This window comes from Berghia stephanieae, chromosome 15 (assembly GCF_034508935.2).
Source record: "Berghia stephanieae isolate SIO BIC M18660-M18661 chromosome 15, UCSD_Bste_1.3, whole genome shotgun sequence".
In the NCBI taxonomy this organism is placed as follows: Eukaryota; Metazoa; Mollusca; class Gastropoda; order Nudibranchia; family Aeolidiidae; genus Berghia; species Berghia stephanieae.
In genome coordinates, this window is record NC_088374.1 from 20,195,914 (window position 1) to 20,218,197 (window position 22,284).

The window sequence follows — 22,284 nt, forward strand, 5'->3', positions numbered from 1 at the left end:
CCATGCTTCATTTACTGAATAAGTGAGTTGGGAATTCGTACTTGTGCCCGCATTTGTACCCTGCTGAAATCTAGACGATGCTTTGCACTTTTACAAAGTTGCCTATGTGAAGTTAAAAAAATTTGTACTTTTCATGAAGGAAAAATAGTTCGCGACATCCAGCTTTATAAATGACTAATTTACCCACATTAGGTCTGAATAGGGGTGTCATCTGCATTTTTTGCGGCCGCAAATATCAGGGCGATCCGCACATTTTGGCAAATTTCCCAAAATTGGCAAATCGTGGCAAATTTTGGGAAAATTGGCAAATCGCGTAGCAAATTTTGGGGAAAAAAAGAAGCGAAAACAAAATAACGAAAAAAAATGTGCAAAAGTTGAGAAATGTTGAAGCTTTGCCTGGGCCCAAACCAAGGGAAGCTACTCTCTACGGATAATGATCCTTTAAAATCTTTGTAACAACGCTATTCACAGTCATTTCATTTCTCAAGTCAAATAAATTGAGTCACTTACACTTCCAACTTCAGTCATGGATCGTTTCGTCAAAAAATCTTCAAACAAGGACCCAAAGCTTAGTTCTCCTCTGCAAATTTTTTGGCAAATTTCTTGGCAAATTTTGGGATTTTTTATGGCAAATTTTGGCAAATTTTAGGTCCCAATTTGGCAAAAAATGCAGATGACAGATAGGGGGGAGATGGGGGAGGGGGGGGCGGGGGAGGTGAAGTGGTTGATTAGTTAATAAAATTGCACTGTGAAGGTTTTTTGTTTTCCTTGGGCAAGAATTTGCTCACTTGGTCAACATGGTTGATTCCTATAGACATCAGACATCTTGTTTGATCGATTATCTAATTTCCTTCATGGAATTCCTAGGCGTCAGTATCTAACGATACCATTGGGAAATGGTGTCTTTTTTTTCTTTAGGTCTGGACAAGGCTTCAAATACCTAAATCTATAAACCCTAATGCCAAGATTTCTTCTTCAAAGACTTTTATCGAATTTAAGATGCTTACGTAGCTTTGCAGATGGAGACAAAAGTTTGAAGTTCTATACATTTTTTTTTAGAAGGAAGGATATATTCCTTTTTAATTATAGCCCAAAACGGATGTTTATATCATTCAACTACTGCCCTAAGCCTATATTTTGATGTAGTTCACTTTCCCTAACACATTTTTGATCTGATAAAGCGTATACCGTTTTCTATAGCATGAAACGGACAAAAGCAATTGCTTGCTCACAGTGTTCCAAATTGCTTCTCAGCAATCTTTTAGTCTGAGTCACTGAACCGTGAAGTCAGTGATTTCAAGGCAGGTAATCTTAATCCTGGGTGCATTCCTTACTAATCCCTATCTTCCGTTTTTTTGTGTTAATTCAAACATTTTCTCACCCCGATAATTAAATATAACATTATATTTTTTAGTTGAATATCATTTACCCTTCTTTGCTACACATCATTGTGAAATTTTTATCAAAATAAGTTTATTGGTTATGTTGTAACTTGGGTTATAAAAGTATGTACATAATAGAATTTTGAAAAGTGATTTCTCAAATATAATTAGTGATATCTCATTAACCAAACGATAGATTTCCTTCGTTGATAATTTATAAGTTTTAACATTTTATTGTCTTTTAGGTGTGAAAGTTCGGTTAGTGCGCGAAGCGTAGTTTATTTTTTATGATTTTTTTGGTTTCACCTATCAGGTAAAAAGGGAACATACACTTGAGATACACTTAAAAATCTCAATTCACTATGTTGTTTATGTGCTAAAGGTGCACTAACAGTTAAAGAAAAGGCTAAAAACAGGAAAAACATTTTTTGTAAAGACTTCAAAAATGAAATCAAACTGTTCTTTGACATTGATATTGGAACGGACCTTAAAAATAAACATTCAGAAGTTATATGCTATAAATGTGAAAAGAAAATTAGAGACATGAAAACATATAAGAGTCTACTAGCAGTTGTAGAATCTTACAAGACCTGTGAATTGCTCACTGATGTGCCTCAAGAGAAAACATAAGAATGGGAAACTAAGATCCCAATCACAGAAGAAAAAATAGCCTTAGTTGTTCATAAAGAGAAACTGTCAGAACGATGTGGGCCAGTCTGCAGTTCTCTTGATGATATATTAAAAACAAACAAAATCATATCTCAAGTATGTCATAGTCGTAGCTTCATAGGAAATCATTGCCATAGATATTATACACAAGACGTTTACGAAAAACTCACTGAAAATGTCGTTTCTAAAACATACATGTATACAAACAATAAATTAATCAGGGACAAAGCTGAAACTATAAACAAATGTTTTGATGAAATAAATGGAGCTTATTCTGAAATACATTCACTAATTTCTCACACAAAACCAGTCACAGAGACAGTAATAGAAAGTGTTAATAGCAAGATAGAGAAATATATGACAATATACCGTAATTACTTTCCTCAAAATGTACTTCTAAAACACCACATATTGGAAACCCATTGCATACCTTTTATGAAGAAATATACTTTTGGTCTAGGTCTTTTAGGAGAACAAGGAGGTGAATTGTTACATTCAACAATTTCAAAAATTGAAAAGAGAACACAATCAATGAGAACATAATCATCTCAATTAAAAACAATAATAAAAAGTAACCTCCTGCAGGTTTCTCCTGATATCATGTCGTATGTGCCCCCCAAAAAAAGAAAGTTAGAGAGAAATGAAAATTTGATGAATCAAACAAAATAATACTTAAACATCTTAAAACATTTGACATATTACGTGGTTAAACTTCCTCTAAAAATAGAGCTGTTATTTGTATATTTTGAGTTATATGTTGCTTTCTCAATCCCCTTTTTTTCTCTTTTCTACTTATTCCTTTCTCCCTCCAACTATCCTCCGTTCAATAGCTACATCCTCCACCACAAATCTTTTTGTTCTTTCTCATACCTAAACAGATCCATACACATACCAACACACACTAGCAACTCCCCATCTCTAACACAAACACACACACACACATATAAACACACACATGCATTGACACGCAAATTACTCAATACGCAAATTACTTAATATCTAATTTATAAATGGGTTTGGACGCATTAATGGACTCTACTAGTTTTCACAATGACTTTTAAAATAAAATGAATTCAATTCTTTGTAAACACAGAGAAAGTGCTGGGTATCTGCTTTTTAAAGAAAGTGAATATATAATATTAAAGTATGTTTGATGGCATTCTAACTATATTCTGTAATCTGGAGTTGTAATACATGAGAGATTGCATATTGAATCCTCAAGGATGTCGAATGTTGAATGGGAGGGTTCAAATATCTGACGGAATAGTGAAATAACCAAATTTCCGGCACATGTGAAATTTTGTGACTAATTAGAAATAGTCTTTGACTTTTAATTAGTGAATTTTTTTAAAACTTTGGTCGTTTAAATTTTTAGATAATTAAGAGTTTATTATGCATGTTTGAGTGAATTTTTTTTCAAAAATACAGTAGAATTACTTTAAACCGAAATTTTGGGGACCTTCTAAACCATTTCGGTTTAAAGACATTTTGGTTTAAAGCAAGTTCCTGTTTTGCAATGTTTTTCAAGCGTAGTAACTATTTTAGGAATTTGCTCATTTAATTGTATCATGGGTTTCTCGTTAAATGGAGTTGTTGAATAAATGCAGTCTTCGTTACCATTAATTTTTTTTTTTTTTGTGTTTTAAAAATATTTTTGGGGGTTTTCATTTTCAATTCAAAACTGTTGAAAGAGTTGAGTTTGGGATGCCGTGTATTCTACATATCTCCGTCTTGATCAACTTTTTTTCATCGACTTACATAGTATTTTGATTTTAAACTGAAACGTGTAAGCACAGTGCTTTCTTTTAGACATCTTTTAGTAAAATGCAAAGCTAAAATAAGATCGAAAGTTCTTGTGCGATAATTGATAATGAATGATGCGCAGCTACTCAGAGATGAAGTGAAATGGAAATGAAAAGGCGTGTAAATGCTAAGCTGTCCTACTACACGTCTCTCTTTTGTTGAATTGCCATGAGGTTCAAAGGCCTAATTACATAGAACCTCACCCACCCCCCCCCCCCCCCCCCCCTCACAAACACATTTAAACAAAGTGGAAATGAAATGGCATGTCAATGGTAAGTCGTCTACCACCCTCCTCCTTATTGTCGTGTTGAAAAGTTCCAAAGCATCAACACACGAGCGAGAACATCTCGCTTTCGTGATTCTACACCCCAACTCCCCCTCTTTCCTCATTTTTCGCCTGCAGATGGCCAGTCACCCGCTGTCTTCCTTTTACAGTCTGTGCGATTGTGGTGTTGGTGTTGACCAAGCCCAAGTGCAGTAATTGAAGTGTTTGCCTACCCCCCCACCCCACCCATCACCCTCATCTTATACTTACGCTCTTTGTTTAATATCGCCGGGCATTATTACGTGTGGCTACCTTCCCGACTTTTTGAAGAAAAATAGAGAGAGAAAAAAGGAAGGTGCTCTCAAGTTGTTTCGGTTTAAAGAAAGTCCTGCTTAGAAGTCTTTCGGTTCATCGTAAGAATTAGTACAAAGATAATGAAGAAACTAGTACAATTTCTTAAATTCTTTGCGGTTTAAGGTATTTTTCGGTTTAGCTTCTTTCGGTTTAAAGTAATTTTACTGTACTCTGAAAGTTAATGCTTAGTGTGAAAATTATATACATCTTATTATTAATAAAATTATATCAGAATAAAGATCATCTTCTCCTTTTTCTAAGTAATCACTTTGTATTTATAAATAACATTTTTAAAATAGTTAAAAACAGGTTTAAAAACCATAACAAAGGTTGATAATTTCAATAGTCACAAAAGGCTCTGACTGAATAGCAGAAATCGGTGAAGCGTGACAGTATGCATTGTGAGAGCAGGGGTAAAGCGGGCTGAACTAAAAGATCGCTTTTGGAACACTGTGTGCTACCCTCTGGATAAGACATTAGTCTATTGCAAAGTGGTTTTAGTCAGATCCGATAGATCCAGCTACCCAATAATTGCTGGATGGACAGGTCCCTTTGTGTGTGAAGCTAGTGCTCTTGTCGCTAAGCTATTGGGACCCCCTCAGTAGCTAGTGCTCTTGTCGCTAAGCTATTGGGACCCCCTCAGTAGCTAGTGCTCTTGTCGCTAAGCTATTGGGACCCCCTCAGTAGCTAGTGCTCTTGTCGCTAAGCTATTGGGACCCCCTCAGTAGCTAGTGCTCTTGTCGCTAAGCTATTGGGACCCCCTCAGTAGCTAGTGCTCTTGTCGCTAAGCTATTGGGACCCCCTCAGTAGCTAGTGCTCTTGTCGCTAAGCTATTGGGACCCCCTCAGTAGCTAGTGCTCTTGTCGCTAAGCTATTGGGACCCCCTCAGTAGCAAGTGCTCTTGTCGCTAAGCTATTGGGACCCCCTCAGTAGCTAGTGCTCTTGTTGCTAAGCTATTGGGACCCCCTCAGTAGCTAGTGCTCTTGTCGCTAAGCTATTTGGGACCCCCTCAGTAGCTAGTGCTCATGTCGCTAAGCTATTTGGGACCCCCTCAGTTATTACCGGTACATTCAATGTCTGTTTTTTTTTGTTTTGTTTTTTCCGAATGCATACTCCCCTCTGGCTGCTTGTTATCAATGGTCTGCTCTCTCTCTCTCTCTCTCTCTCTCTCTCTCTCTCTCTCTCTCTCTCTCTCTCTCTCCACTCTCTCTCTCTCTTCTCTCTCTCTCTCTCTCTCTCTCTCTCTCTCTCTCTCTCTCTCTCTCTCTCTCTCTCTCTCTCCCTCTCTCTCTCTCTCTCTCAAATGAATACAAGAAATAACAAAAGCCATGATCTCACGGGACTTTTTTGATTGATAATAACATAGCAGGCATTTTTCGCATCATTTGTATGGGTAGAAACAAAATTAATCTTCGGAAAAGTTCCAAATGATCAATATCTATATTTTAAAACAAATTATGATTGACGCTAGCCATACAGCTCTAAAACTTTGCAAATTAGAACTCGTCTGATGTCTTCATCATATTTTCTGATAAATTCGTCATAAAATAGCCAAGTTTCAATCTCTAATTCCACATATTAAGTGAGATAAAGCCACAAACCAGAAAAAAATTAGAAAAGCATCCCATATTTTCCGAGTTTTTAAAAATATCTTTGGAGTCATCCAAATAAATGTCACCTTTGAGACTGTATAACTTTTTTATTTATGAATCGATTTTCAGAATTCAAAAAGATTTTTACTCATTGGAGATAATAATAATAATAATAATAATAATAACAATAATAATAATAATAATAATAATAATAATAATAATAATAATAATAATAATAATAATACGATAACGATATGCCACGGGACCGAGTTTTTATGTCGTTATCCGGAGGTGTCGTTATTTAGAGACAAAGTGGGCGTGGTAAGGCCCGCGGGACCAGTTTTTATTAACATTGACAAAACAAACAAAACATTGTAGTGTATACCTCTTGGAGGGTTCTTGTGCTTCTGTCTGGATGAGACTTTTAGGTGATCAGTACACTGATAGTGTGCTCCTGGAATCTACATCTGTTCGACTGCACCTGGGATCGATCTTGGTCTCTTTTGCATGTGAAGCGAGTGCTCTACCAACTGAGCTATAGGGACCCCTAACATGGCTTATAGTCAACCAATATTTCTCACTTTTTCAGGATACTACTGTATTTTTTATCTTTTTCTTCTAAATAATTCAATCAAAAACATTTTTTTTAAATGTGAGAATCAATTATCAACATTAAATTCATTAAAGGTTAATTTTTTTTTTTTTTATTCTATTATTTTAATAATGTTTGTTCCTTTTCTTTTACTTTTTAAAATTTTTATTTTTACTTTTCTCTTCTGTCTCTCATGATCTTTTTAAATATTTATTTATTTTTCTTTTTTTTCTTTTTTCCGATCCCATGTTTTTATTTATTTGGTTTGTTTTTGTTTTGTTTTTCTAAAATGTTTTAACATGCTTTTCACAATTCGTACAAATCAAACAAATTCTAACAATGGATGTTTTGAAAGCATTAGTATTTTGCATCGTTTTTCAAATATTTCTCTTTGTTCATCAGCGTTGTCATTCTTACGCATCTCGACTGGACGGAAATCTACGATTTTGTCTTTGATCGAATCCGAGCGGTGAGACAGGATATGACAATTCAGGGCATTGTGGGAAAAGACGCGATCACCATCTTGGAACAAACTGTCCGGTTCCATGCATTTTCATCTTACAGGTGTGTAGGTCGGTGTGTGTTCTGGCATGCCTTTTTTCTTACAGGTGTGTAGATCGGTGTGTGTTCTGGCATGTCTTTCATCTTACAGGTGTGTAGATCGGTGTGTGTTCTGGCATGTCTTTCATCTTACAGGTGTGTAGATCGGTGTGTGTTCTGGCATGTCTTTCATCTTACAGGTTTGTAGATCGGTGTGTGTTCTGGCATGTCTTTCATCTTACAGGTGTGTAGATCGGTGTGTGTTCTGGCATGTTTTTCATCTTACAGGTGTGTAGATCGGTGTGTGTTCTGGCATGTCTTTCTATCTTACAGGTGTGTAGATCGGTGTGTGTTCTGGCATGTCTTTCTATCTTACAGGTGTGTAGATCGGTGTGTGTTCTTGCATGTCTTTCATCTTACAGGTGTGTAGATCGGTGTGTGTTCTTGCATGTCTTTCATCTTACAGGTTGTAGATCGGTGTGTGTTCTGGCATGTCTTTCTATCTTACAGGTGTGTAGATCGGTGTGTGTTCTGGCATGTCTTTCTATCTTACAGGTGTGTAGATCGGTGTGTGTTCTTGCATGTCTTTCATCTTACAGGTTTGTAGATCGGTGTGTGTTCTTGCATGTCTTTCATCTTACAGGTTGTAAATCAGTGTGTGTTCTGGCATGTCTGTCTATCTTACAGGTGTGTAGATCGGTGTGTGTTCTGGCATGTCTTTCATCTTACAGGTGCGTAGGTCGGTGTGTGTTCTGGCATGTCTTTCTTCCGAGAGTACTGTCAACCACTTCAAAAAAAAAAAAATTAAATCGTCCCGGGGGATTTCCCCCGTGTGGTGTCCGGGATCCCTCAACTGAGAGGGTCAAGAACAGCCCAACGCCAAGCCAGCGTGTCGTAAAAGGCGACTAATGGTGTGTGATTCCCCCATCTTTGAGTCACCAGGTCCTCCAGGTTGGGGGTTGGCAAAGGGTTAACACCCCTTTCCGTTCAACTCAAACCGTTACAGAAACGCAGATGGACAAACCAAATCCTTTTTTTAGCTTGGGCGACCAATATACAGAGAAGTAGTAAGACCTGGAATGAGATAAAAAAAAGTTAGCTCAGAATAGAGAAGATGGAAACTGTTTGTCTGTGGCCTATACCCTGACCCAGGGTGAAAAAGGCAATGATGATGATGATGATGATAGAGAAGGATGGAAACTGTCTGTGGCATACCTGACCCAGGGTGAAAAAGGCAATGATGATGATGATGATGATGATGATATAGAAGGATGGAAACTGTTTGTCTGTGGCCTATACCCTGACCCAGGGTGAAAAAGGCAATGATGATGATGATGATGATGATAGAGAAGGATGGAAACTGTTTGTCTGTGGCCTATACCCTGACCCAGGGTGAAAAAGGCAATGATGATGATGATGATGATAGAGAAGGATGGAAACTGTTTGTCTGTGGCCTATACCCTGACCCAGGGTGAAAAAGGCAATGATGATGATGATGATGATCGGGAGCATCTGTGGTGTAATGGTAGCACGTCTGACGCGTAATCAGAAGGTCTGAGGTTTTTTTGTTTGTTTTTTTTCTTCTATTTTTCTTTCTTGCTTTGTCTGGCACTTTTGATACACACTTGTTCAAATCTTTATCGTAGGCTGGTGCCTGCTCCTTAATGTCAAAAACATAACGTGACACATCTTTTATCTGCCCATCTAGTTGTCCCTAGAATACGGAAAAATGCTGGAATGAGTTCCTTTTCTCATTTCGGACCCTCTGTTTGGAATGCCTTACCGCAGAGCAGTCGTGAAAAAGAATCTTTGTCTTTTTTTAAACATTCCCTTAAAACATATCTGTTTCGATTTTAGTAGATGATATATATATATATATATATATATATATATATATATATATATATATATATATATATATATATATATATATATATATATATATATATGATTTTTTTTCTTATTTTTTTAAAAATTATATTGTTTTATTTTTATTGGTTTTGATTTATTTTTTTTTCATCAATTTCCCAGATTAAGGAATTATGGGGTGTCTGATTTTGATCCTACGATCAACAAACACCATCTACTAGAATGTTTGAAAGAACTCTTGTGTCTATATCAGGTAAGGGATGGTTGAAAGTCATCGTAATGGTCATGGTAACATTAGTAACAACATTGTTAATCATCAAGTCATGTTCGTCATCATCATCCTCATTATCATCATCATTATCATCATCATCATCATCATTATTGTCATCATCATCATCATTATTGTCATCATCATCATCATTATTGTCATCATCATCATCATTATTGTCATCATCATCATCACTGTCATCATGATCCTCATCATCATCATTATCATCATCATCATTATCATCGTCATCATCATCATTTATTTTGACATCCCACCCCCCTCCCCCCCCCCCCCCCCCCCCCCCCCCCCCCCCCGACAGACGACAGAGGGATGTCATGAGAACCAGGCAGAGTTTGAGTCCATCTATCTCTGCGATAGCCTAGGAAATGAAGAGGCTCTTCACCATTGCATCAGTCTGCCAAATCATATCAAGTGATTGCTATACTACAAGGCCTTCGTCTTCTTCTTCTTCTTTTCTCTTTCTTCTTCTCTTCTTCTTCTTCTTCTTCTTCTCTTCTTCTTCTTCTTCTTCTTTCTTCTTCTTCTTCTTCTTCTTCTTCTTCTCTTCTTCTTCTTCCTTCTTCTCTTCTTCTCTTCTTCTTCTTCTTCCTTCTTCTTCTTTCTTCTTCTTCTTCTTCTCTTCTTCTTCTTCTTCTTCTTCTTCTTCTTCTTCTTCTTCTTCTTCTCTTTCTTCTTCTTCTTCTCTTCTTCTCTTCTTCTTCCTTCTTCTTCTTCTTCTTTCTTCTTCTTCTTCTTCTTCTTCTTTCTTCTTCTTCTTCTTTCTTCTTCTTCTTCTTCTTCTCTTCTTCTTCTTTCTTCTTCTTCTTCTTCTCTTCTTCTTCTTCTTCTTCTTCTTCTTCTTCTTCTTCTCTTCTTCTTTTCTTCTTCTTCTCTCTTCTTTCTTTCTTCTTCTTTCTTCTTCTTCTCTTCTCTCTTCTTCTTCTCTTCTTCTTCTTCTTCTTCTTCTTTTCTTTCTCTTCTTCTTCTTCTTCTCTTCTTCTTCTTCTTCTTCTTCTTTTCTTCTTTCTTCTTCTTCTTCTTTCTTCTTCTTTCTTCTTCTCTTCTCTTCTTTCTTCTTCTTCTTTCTTCTCTCTTTTCTCTTCTTCTTCTTCTTCTTCTCTTCTTCTTTCTTCTTCTTTCCTTCTTCTTCTTCTTCTTCTTCTTCTTCTTCTTCTTCTTCTTTAAAAAAAAAAAAAATTAGTTGTAATATTCTTTTTTATATGTAGTTTGTATTAATAATAATAACAACAACAACAATAATAATAATGATAATAATAATAATAATAATAATAATAATAATAATAATAATAATAATAATAATAATAATAATAATAATAATAATAATAATAATAATAATAATAATAATAATAATAATAATAATAATAATAATTATAATAATAATAATAATAATAATAATGAATTTATTATTATTATTATTATTATTATTATTATTATTATTATTATTATTATTATTATTATTATTATTATTATTATTATTATTATTATTATTATTATTATTATTATTATTATTATTATTATTATTATTATTACTTTTAATTTAATCTCAAGAATTTGTTGTTGTTTTTTTGTTTTTTTTTTTTGTTTTTTTTTTGGTATTGTTTTGTTTTCTTTTAGTTAAGACGTACGGGGGATTACGTAGGGACCAGAAAACAAGATCGCTACATCCGAAGTTCGCAACGGCCGTTGCAAGAAAATTCAAGGGAAATAATTCTGACTATTCAACTTCGTTGTAGAGTGAATATATTGGGTTACTGCCCTTGCCTTATCTTAACAAAAATTCATCGTGACCACTGTAGACAAATATTAGGTTTCTTTGTTTTTTGTTTTGGTTATTTTTATTTTATTTTATTTTTATTTTTTTTCGTATGTCTTTTATTTTTTTAATTTTTAAAATTTTTTTGTTTGTTTTTTGTTTGTTTTGTTTTGTATTTTTTAGAAAAATTCTTTATTATATTTTGTATTAATTTATTCAAATAAACGGAAAGATATCTGTATGTGAAACCCCATGCCAGGATGGTGCCCATTTGAGACGTCATTATTAAAAAAAAGAACTTTTTTATATAGTGCTCAAAGCGCTTTACAAGGGGTCCCTGGTCAACAGCAACATTTAACATGTAGGACGGTTATGACGCCTGTTAGGCGATATGACAATTTTTTTTCGGACAAAGACAACGCTGTTAACGGCCAGGTGCTCTTTACGATGAGAGAATGTGAGTAAAGAGTCTTTTCCAAAGACTCAACTATGCGCTGAGTGAGGCTCGAACCCAGGACTTTTCGATCCAAAAGCTGGTGTCATACCACTAGACCACATAGCCGCACATTAACACTGCACAAGAACAAGACAAGGGGACAAACACATATAATATCTTTCTATTTGGCCTTAAAGAAACTGACAATACTGTTTTTTCCTTTTGTTCACTGAGGGTTTGGCGAACAGTTGCCAAATTGTCATCTGGTATGCCCTTTTGGAGAAAATAGGTTTCCAATTTGCCAAATACCTCCAACATTTTCATTTTCTGTGACTATGGGCTTTTCCTCCCCCAGATCATCCTCGTTCTCTCCTGACACATGGCTATCCAGGCCCTCTTCTTTTTCTGTGCTAGTGGTAGCACTTATGTCATCTGCATTTTTTGCCAAATTAGGACCTGAAATTTGCCAAAATTTGCCCAAAAAAACCCAAAAAATTGCCAAGACATTTGCCAAAAAGACCAAAATTTGCCCAAAAAAATTGCAGAGAACTACGCGTTTCAGTAAAAATTAACACGCGATACAGAAAAAAATATATATAAAAGACAATTTATTACATTTAAGGAGGCTACATTTATTAATTTACACAATGTAAAGCGATTTATGCGCCCAAACTTTCAGAGTAGCTTGCCTTGGTTTGGGCCCAGGCAAAGCTGCAACATTTCTCAGGTTTTGCAGTTTTTTTCTCGTTATTTTGTCTTCGCTTCTTTTTTTTTTCCCAAAATTTGCCACGCGATTTGCCAATTTTCCCAAAATTTTCCACGATTTGCCAATTTTGGGAAATTTGTCAAAATTTGCGGATCGCCCTGATATTTGCGGCCGCAAAAAATGCAGATGACAGACTTATTTCGGATGGATCCAGTGATGTCCGTTGTTAAGTCGAGTTGTAGTTGTAGTCTGTGGTTGAGGCAACACACTTAATACACTGTACACTAGACTACAACACACGCAAGACAGCACACAAAGGCTCTTGGCGAAGTGAGAGAGGTATATACATATCTAGTGATAGAGTAGAGTGAGAGTACATTTCGCTCTACTCTGACGCAACACGCAAGACAAGCAACACATATTATACTGTCATCTGCATTTTTTGCGGCCGCAAATATCAGGGCGATCTGCAAATTTTGGCAAATTTCCCAAAATTGGCAAATTGAGAGAAGCAGTGAGGAGAGTGTGTTTGGCCATGCCGCTCGTGACAACCTTTATATTTTTACTATAAGGTATCACAGTCGGGGATAAGAATACGCATCTGTATAACCGTCACGACGGATATAGCGAAGTCGTTACAACCGTTATATTTTTACTATAAGGTATCACGGTCGGGGATAAGAATACGCATCTGTATAACCGCCACGATGGATGTAGCGAAGTCATTACAACCGTTTGTATTTTATTAAGTTTGTGTTACACGGGTGCCTGTTCTACAGAAAAAGATCGTTGCTTCCGAAGATCGCTACAAGTGGAGTGAACTGTACTATAATTTACATAGCAATATTGACAGACAATAGAAATATTTCATAACGTATTATTATAAAAAACGTAGTCGCAATTTCACAGCCAGAGTTGGGCCGCATAATATTTGAATTATTTGAAGACCCGAGATGCACATTTCTCCCATCAAATCCAAGCTTCAGTAACACACTTTATAGTCACCTGGAACAACTACAAAAGACGTCTAACTTCTACGTCATGGCACAAGACCGAAGGGCTAGAGCTCAGGTGGTCACTGGTTCGGATAAGTAAGTAAGTAAGTAAGTTGAACTATTTTTACACTGTGAATTGTCTAAATTGTCATTGGAAAGGTACTAACGAAAGAGTGAAAATGGAAAGGCTTCGTATGGGAACAAAACAGACAATGGACATTTCGGGTACAAACCCTTCGTCAGCACAACAATACACAAATAAACGTGGAAAAAAAAATTAAAATATAATGAAAAATAACTTGTATCGTCTGTACTCAATGGTGGAGTACAGACGATACAAGTTACTTTTCATTATATTTTAATTTTTTTTTTCCATGTTTATTTGTGTATTGTTGTGCTGACGAAGGGTTTGTACCCGAAACGTCCATTGTCTGTTTTGTTCCCATACGAAGCCTTTCCATTATCACTCTTTCGTTAGTATTTTACGATCATCGGCTTCAGGCAGCCCATACCGTTTTCTACCATTGGGAAGGTAACAACACAATAATTATTTGTTTTTCGTTTACCCCACAGAAACCACCCACTAGTCCTAACTTGCTTCCATGCCAGTGTGTCCGTTTTGATGAGGAACTATGCCAGAGCACTACGCCTTGTCCACTCCTTGAAATGTCCAACGTGTTTGTGTGTTGCCAGCTACCACCTGGACAAGATCAGAGTGTAGGTATATTCGTACGCGGCTATGTGGTCTTGTGGTATGACACTCGCTTTTGAATCGGAAGGTCCTTGGTTCGAGCCTCACTCGCTGAGCGCATAGTTGAGTCCTTGGAAAAGGCTCTTTATTCACATTCTCTCACCATACTCGGCTGTAAAATGAGTACCTGTTCATTGACAGTATTGTCTCAGTCCGCAAAAATTGTAACACTGCCTAACAGGCATAATGTCCCATTCTAAATGTCAAGTGTTGCTGTTGGCCTGGGACTCCTTGTAAAGCCCTTTGAGCACGTTTGGTGGATATTGTGCTGTAGAAATGCTTTTTAAAAATTTTTTAGTAATTATTGACTCACCTGGTAAAAGAGTTCCATACCTCCCATAAATCGCAAGGTATATCTAAATGAAAGGTCTCAACTAGCCAAAGATCTGAACAAGGGTGTGTACGATGGTGCCAGACAAAGCAAGAAAGAAAAATAGAAGAAAAAAAACGTACCATCTCAAAAGTATCACTCGACCTCGACCAGGGAACGAACTTCAGACCTTCTGATTACCGGTCAGACGTGCTGCTGTTATTACACCACAGAGTACTCCCGATAGTTGGGACAATATTTTTAAAATATTTATATTCTTCACAAGGGTACGTGTTTTACAGTGAGAACCCCAGCTTGCATCAACCATCACATACAATGAACACGAGAGGAAGAGTACGAAGACTTTTGAGTTACTCCATTTTATTTTTTTGAAATTATCAAATTAAAGAAATTTGGAGCAGGCACCAGTATAAGATAAAGATCTGAACAAGTGTGTATGAAAGGTGCCAGACAAAGCAAGAAAGAAAAATAGAAGAAAAAAAACGTCCCAAAACATCCAGCCACTATTTCAATATCTCTGCTATTTTCCTGTACATAGATAAGAAAATTCCCGCAGAGCCATCAGGCCCAAGGAGTCGAAGTTTTTCCCAGTGTCTGTAGTGTGAAATGGACAATAGCAATTGATTGCTACCCTTTAGATAGGAGGCTGGCTGATCGTAAAGTACTTTCCAAAAGATCTAATAGACCCAGCTACCCAATCACTGCTGGGTGGTCACGGGATCAAAGAAAAGAATTCCCAATCAATCTCGGTCCCGCCTTTTTTTTTTTTTTTTTTTGTGAAGGGAGAGCTCTGCAAACTGAGTTATTGAGACCCAGACAAAGCAAGAAAAAGAAATACACAAAAAAAAAAACATCCCAAAAAATCAGTCGACCTCAACAAAATTTTTGGGATGTTTTTTTGTCTTGTTTTGTCTGGCACCTTACCTTCCATACACACTGTTCAGTTCTTTATCTTATACTGGTGCCTGCTCCTTAATTTCTTAATTCAAAATTTTCATTAGATCATCATCATCATCATCATCATCATCATCATCATCATCACCAACAACAATACTAACATCACCACCACTGCCATCACCACCATCATCAGCGTCTTCGTTATCAGCGCCGACTTATTTAAAACCCAAATTTTCCCAAAAATTCTCCCAATTTTTTGTCTCTCTTAAAAGTTGATATGTCTGTTATTCTTTTTTTTCTATCAGAGGTTACCTACAGATTCTGTCTCACGGTTACAGCGTCAAAAACTGTCAGTTCCCAATACACAAGTTATCTGCCCTTCTACACCTCCCCACCTCCTTTTCCAACAGTCATGATGTCACCAAGGACCTGTGTACTTCTTGTCATCTCGTCGATTGGTTTTCCACACCAGATGCAAACATCGACTTTGTGTCTTTCAGCAAAAGCAAATTTTCCTGGCCTGTCGAGAGTCGGGTAATTCTGTGTATATTTTCATAGTTTTCGATGCTAAACACAATTTTGACAATTGGATTCAATAGTCTGATGTCATGTCCGCCCAGCAACCAGCTGCTTGGATCTAAACAAAGAAAATCTGTATTTTTTATTCTTCATGCTAGCCATAACTTTTTCACATGTCATGTGATCAGAATGTAGTATAAAAGTCAGAACATGATCAGATTTATAATGTTTTTCTCCTCTGGATACACTTTTATGCTTGTCGGAGAAACATTTCATAAGGGTGTCTGCCATTGTTTTGATAGTTTAGAACCAGATACTAAGTTATTATGCGTTATTACGAGGGAAGTGATGTCACGACTGTTGCAGCTTATTAACAGGCCTGTTAAGTGTCCCATATTTGGGACTACTGTCCCGCATCACCACCTCATATCCCGCATTTCAGCCCAGTTGTTCAAAAAATGTTGTTTTTTTTAAATTGAGCTTTTATATAGCGCAATATCCACTAAACGTGCTGAAAGCGCTTTACAAGGGGTCCCTGGTCAACAGCAACATTTAAAATGTAGGATGGGACATGCCACCTGTTAGGCGATATTACAATTTTTCGGACAAAGACAACGCTGTTAACGACCAGGTACTCATTTTACACCTGAGTAGGGTGAGAGAATGTGAGTAAAGAGCCTATTTCAAGGACTCAACTATGCGCAGAGCGCGAGGCTCGAACCCAGGACCTTCCGATCCGAAAGCGAGTGTCATACCACTAGACCATATAGTTCATAGTTTTAGTTTTTGGTATTAGTGTTAGGAGGATATGTGCTATCAATCGTCCTCTATGGTCAATCAATACACATTTTGTGTGTCTGATTAGTCCCTTCAAAGTGTATGGAGTTGGTGTCAGATAATATTATATTTTTGGGAGGTCAATGACCGAGGTATTATTCTATGATGTCTCCAGTAGTAGGGTCAATGACCGAGGTATTATTATATGATTCCTCCAATACTAGGGTCAATGACCGAGGTATTATTATATGATGCCTCCAATACTAGGGTCAATAACCGAGGTATTATAATATGATGTCTCCAGTAGTAGGGTCAATGACCGAGGTATTATAATATGATGCCTCCAATATTAGGGTCAATGACCAAGGTATTATTATATGATGCCTCCAATACAAGGGCCAATGACAGAGATATTTTTAAACTACATTCCATTGGTAGTATTACTGTATTCTGTCCCCTACTGATCAACAGATATTGCTTGCTATCCTTTGGTTAGGACGCTAGGGGGGGGGGGGCAGAAAAAAAGATATGGACTACACCTGAGATCGATCTTGGGTCCTTTGCATGTGAAGCGAGTGTTCTGCCAACTGGGCTATAGGTACCCCCGATCACAAATGTGGTCAAAGAGGTTTTAAAGTTGTTGCAGATCAACAGGAAAAAAAATAACGATAAGTAATCAAATGTAAGCTTCAATTTATTGAATGAAGAGAGATAATGTGGATGTTTCGGGTTTCCCCTTTATCAATCAACAAAACACGATGAATGAAAGAAATGCTTAAGACGTCTTTAGTGTTTCTTTCTGTCATCGCGTTTTGTTGATAAAGGGGAAACCCGAAACACCCACGTTATCTGTCTTCATTCAATGAATGAAATCTTTCAGCACTGAGGTTACAGATTCTGCTCTGGCCACACAGTGGGGCCAATTGCGCTGAAAGAGTTAAAACTATTTTATTTTTATTCTCCACAGCCTTGTCCATCACTGCCAGTCCTGGATAAAATGCTACATCCTTCTTTCCTTCCAAACACCCTGTCATACGGATTGACAGAACGTGAGAGACCTACAGGAGTGAAGGGAAAAGGAGGAAGAAACGGGGTGGCATCGCAGGAGGAAAGCAATTCGAATTCGTATTCTATGGATAGAGAGAAAGAAAAGGCGGAGAGGGGTATAGGAGAAGTGGATGTATTGACTGACCAGTTGGACTGTGTGAATGTATCGGATAGATGGAGTGAAAGAGAGATAGGGACGGTAGGGATTGGAGGAGTAGGTAAAGAGGGAGGAGGAGGAGGAGGAGGAGGAGGAGGAGGAGGAGGAGGAGGAACAGGAGGAACAGGAGGAGGAGGAACAGAAGGAGGAGGAAGAGGAGTAGCAACAGGAGAAGGAGGAAGAGGAATGGAGGAGGAACAGGAGGAACAGGAGGAGGAGGAACAGAAGGAGGAGGAGGAACAGAAGGAGGAGGAAGAGGAGTAGGAGGAGGAGGAACAGGAGGAGGAGTTAAGACTCCTAGAGGAAGAGGAAAAAGAGGAAGAGGGAAAGGAAATGAAGAGAGGGGAAGAATAGGAAGGAAACAGGCGGAAAGAGGTGAAGCTGAACTTCTGCTATCAAGAAGGGATGTAGATAAGGGGACTGAAAATGGTGAGAGAATCGGCCACATTGGTGATTTAGAGTTCGGAGTGAGAGATGGACGAGTAGATTGTGCTAGGTTATTAGAAGATCTTGAAAGAAGAGAAGGTGGAGGAGGAGGAGAGGGAGGGGGATTTAGAGAAGAAAAGGGAAGTTTTGGAAGTGGTAGAGATATGGAGAATGAGAGAGAGAAAGGTGGAGATGAATTTGGAGGAGAGGCAGGAGGTAGAGGATTAACAGATGGGGAAACACCTAGGGGAAGAGGTAGGGGGAAAGGAAGAAGAAAGAATAAAGGAACAGGAGTGGAAGGATTCAGGGTTGGAGGAGAAGAAGAAGAAGGGGGAGGGGGAGGGGGAGGGGGAGGGTTGTTAATGATGATGTATTGAAAATAGGTAGATAGTGTTGAAAGATAGAGGGAATGGAGAGATGGAGAGAGAGAGAGAGAGAGAGAGAGAGAGAGAGAGAGAGAGAGAGAGAGAGAGAGAGAGAGAGAGAGAGAGAGAGAGAGAGAGAGTGAGATGGTGGGGGGGGGGGGGGGGGGAGAGAAAGATAGATGTAGAACAAGAACTTTCGGTCTGTTTTATTTTTAGGAAAGTTGTTAATGATGATGTATTGAAAATAGGTAGATAAGATTGAAATATAGAGGGATGGAGAGAGAGAGAGAGAGAGAGAGAGAGAGAGAGAGAGAGAGAGAGAGAGAGAGAGAGAGAGAGAGAGAGAGAGAGAGAGAGAGAGAGAGAGATGGTAGGAGTATCAGTATTATGGACAACAATAAACATATACTGAACAATATAAGAAGAGCTTTCATTCTGTTGGGGTTTTTTTAAATGTTTTTTTTTGGGTCTTTTTCATCAGTTATTGAAAGATTTGCAATAATTTGCTTTTTAAAACCTGCTTTTTCATTTAATTTATTTTTGTAAAAAATATTTTCAATGTATTCTGCTCTTACGGACTTACTTATTTTTATCATTCAGTTTATACTGCCTGGAATAATACCAGATAGATACTGTGTGACACATTTGAACCGGACACTAGAATTTGTTTACTTTCCACCATAAACAAAACTGAGCTTTTATATAGCGCAATATCCACTAAACTTGCTCAAATTGCTTTACAAGGGGTCCCTGGCCAACAGCAACACTTAACATGAAGGATGAGACATGACGCCTGTTAGGCGATATTACAATTTTTTTTAGGACAGAGACAACGCTGTTAACGGCCAGGTAATCATTTTACACCTGAGTACGGTGAGAGAATGTGAGTGAAGAGCCTTCTCCAAGGACTCGACTATGTATGCGCAGAGCGAAGCACGAACCCAGGACCTTCTGATGCGAAAGCGAGTGTCATACCACAAGACCACATAGCCACATTTTCACCATCATTTTTTCATTTTTTGTTTTTGTTTTATAATTGTACTATTACATATTTTTTATTTGTTTTATAATTGTAACGTTACATATTTTTTGTTTTGTTTTATAATTGTACTATTTCATTTTTTTGTTTTGTTTTATAATTGTACTATTACATATTTTTTGTTTTGTTTTATAATTGTAGCATTACATATTTTTTGTTTTGTTTTATAATTGTACTATTACATATATTTTGTTTGTTTTATAATTGTACTATTACATATATTTTGTTTGTTTTATAATTGTACTATTACATATGTTTTGTTTGTTTTATAATATATAATGGTATGTTAACATGTAAGTGTCTTCTTATTAGTGGGGACCTGTGCTTGTGTCAGGTTAGACTTGGTGACCATCTCAAACTCTAAGTGCACTGACGGTGTACGCTTGGAATCTGCATCTGTTCACTATTTGTGTCAGTGCATGACATAATCAGTCGGAAGGTGAACATTTTGGATTTGCATTTTTTCATTTTCTGAAAGAATATTCTCCCCAGAGCATTTTAATCTTTATTTGAAGTAAATTGTGTGATTTTTCATAAAGTTATGGTCAGATGTATGGGAAAGATATTCAACAACTTTTCTCAAATTTCATAATTTTTCAACTTGACTAGATTTTTAAAAAATTTAATTTAGAAGTGAAATTAAGCTTTGATATTCCCGAAGATGTACAAAAAAGTGTTATTTTAATCATTTATGACAAGAATTCATTTCTGATGAAACATTGACCTTCTAACTAAACTTGGCAATTATCTCAGTTCAAACCTTTTCACCATCCGACTGATTACGTCATTCACTGTAACATTTAAACCATTCCCCTTTGTCTTACTTTTTCTCGTGTGCTTTCATTCAATTGATGGTTCCTCTGTGACCTCTTGTTTCTATGCATGTCAAGCTATTCTGTCGTATTCTGGGAGGAAAAAAAAACAACATATTTAAACATTTGGCTAGAAAACTCGTCCTTCAAATATCGATCGATTTAAATGACCCTCATCTTGGCAAAAACTCTCAAACATTGGATTTCGCGAAGTCTTGATTAAAGTCCCAGGTTTGAGAGTTCTTGCCAAGATGAGGGTCATTTAAATCGATCAATATTTGAAGGACGAGTTTTCTGGCCAAATTGTTAAATATATTTTGTTTTTTTTTCCCGAGTAGACAGTTTTGGCACAGATGCCTTTTTAATTATGATAAGCCTTCAGTTCTTCAATCAACATACAGGGCATACACTTTAGAAAATCACATCAGTTATCGTTTATCATATTAAAACTAGTCGAATTAAAAATGTAACTCTTTCAGCGCTGAGGCGATATTCCGTCACAAAATGGCTGACACCTGATTGAAGCAGCATGGGAATGACAAGCTAAGACGAAGCGACATTCGAATTCGGCGCAAAATCTCAATTAAAATACCCCCCTAGGGCCATTGAATATTCTTATGAAAGAAATGATACCATTGGTTCAATTTATAGTGCTTTTGTTGAAAGTAGGGTTGGATTACATTATTATTTTTGCCTTTCAAGACCGGCCGCACTGTGCGGCCAATGGCCAGTAGAACAGATCGTTCTCTGGCCGCACAGTGCGGCCAATGGCGATGAAAGAGTTCAGTTGTTTTACTTTTGAGTCGAAAATTTACAATGAAGCATATTTTGGCCCTGAAATCATCTGCTGACCGTGAGCCGAAGGCCCATCGCTACCTTGAGTGTTTGCCAGCGATGAAGTCCTAGGTGTTTGCCCATCACACGGAGCAAACAACCCACAAATCCTGAGCAAATAGACCTTGGTGAATAGGAGACTGCGTGCTGGGAATTGCCTCTTTATTCTCCTCAGTAAAACATGGCGGGTGGCAGTGAGCGAAGAGGGGTTTGAGTCGACGCAGTGAACTTGTGGCGAGCGAACGGATGTTTACCGTGGTTACCATTATAATAATAGTGTTATCTTCAATAAGACTGACAACGATGATGCGCTTTACGGCTCAAAAGTACACGAAAAAAAAGTCATTTTTTCAGAGGAAAAAGAACAAAATCATGATTCTATCTGTGTCTGTGATCGCATTAAAATAGAAAATAATATTATATTATTGCATGTTATGTAATGTTACTAATATTGTGTTTTGTTCTCAGTTCTTCTTCTTCTTCTTCTTCTTCTTCGTTCCTCTGATGGACATCTATGGCTGCAGTCCGATATCTGCTATGAAGTCTGTGGTCCGCTTTAGGTCCTCAGCCTCACCATAGAGCTTTGTGTTGAGTGTTGTAGGGATGACCCAGTGGTTCGAACGTTGCACGTTGTATAATGGGCAATCCATAAGCACATGTTGTTCTCAGTTAAATGCAGACTATTTATTTGATGTCAACTCCCATGCACTCACCTATTGATTGAGGAATAATATCTTCTTGTTCAGGAAATGCCTCACGGATGTCTTACCGGCGGATTATCTTGGCGTGGTGTTTGGCGATCCTCCTCCTTCTCCTCCTCCTCCTCCTCCTCCTCCTCCTCCTACTACTATACTCACTACTACTACCTACTACTATACTACTACTATACTAACTACATACTACTACTACTACTACTACTACTACTACTACTACTACTACTACTACTACTACTACTACTACTACTACTACTACTACTACTACTACTACTACTACTACTTACTACTACTATACTACTACTACTACTACTACTACTAACTACTACTACTACTACTACTACTACTACTACTACTACTACTACTACTAC

The 22,284-nt window shown here is 37.3% G+C and overlaps 1 protein-coding gene across 1 annotated transcript in view; it reads left to right on the forward strand.

The window, feature by feature from the left end:
- Positions 1-19,017, forward strand: part of LOC144960405 (uncharacterized) — a 22,013-nt gene extending 2,996 nt beyond the window's left edge. The window contains exons 3-11 of the mRNA XM_078893487.1: positions 1-22; positions 7,060-7,221; positions 9,229-9,319; positions 9,654-9,766; positions 13,819-13,962; positions 15,530-15,758; positions 17,488-17,883; positions 18,159-18,458; positions 18,997-19,017. The exon at positions 1-22 is cut by the window's left edge and continues 107 nt beyond it. Of these exons, the coding sequence (XP_078749613.1) occupies positions 1-22; positions 7,060-7,221; positions 9,229-9,319; positions 9,654-9,766; positions 13,819-13,962; positions 15,530-15,758; positions 17,488-17,883; positions 18,159-18,458; positions 18,997-19,017 (1,478 nt within the window). The remainder of the gene's footprint in view (positions 23-7,059; positions 7,222-9,228; positions 9,320-9,653; positions 9,767-13,818; positions 13,963-15,529; positions 15,759-17,487; positions 17,884-18,158; positions 18,459-18,996) is intronic.
- The last annotated feature ends 3,267 nt before the right edge of the window (positions 19,018-22,284 follow it).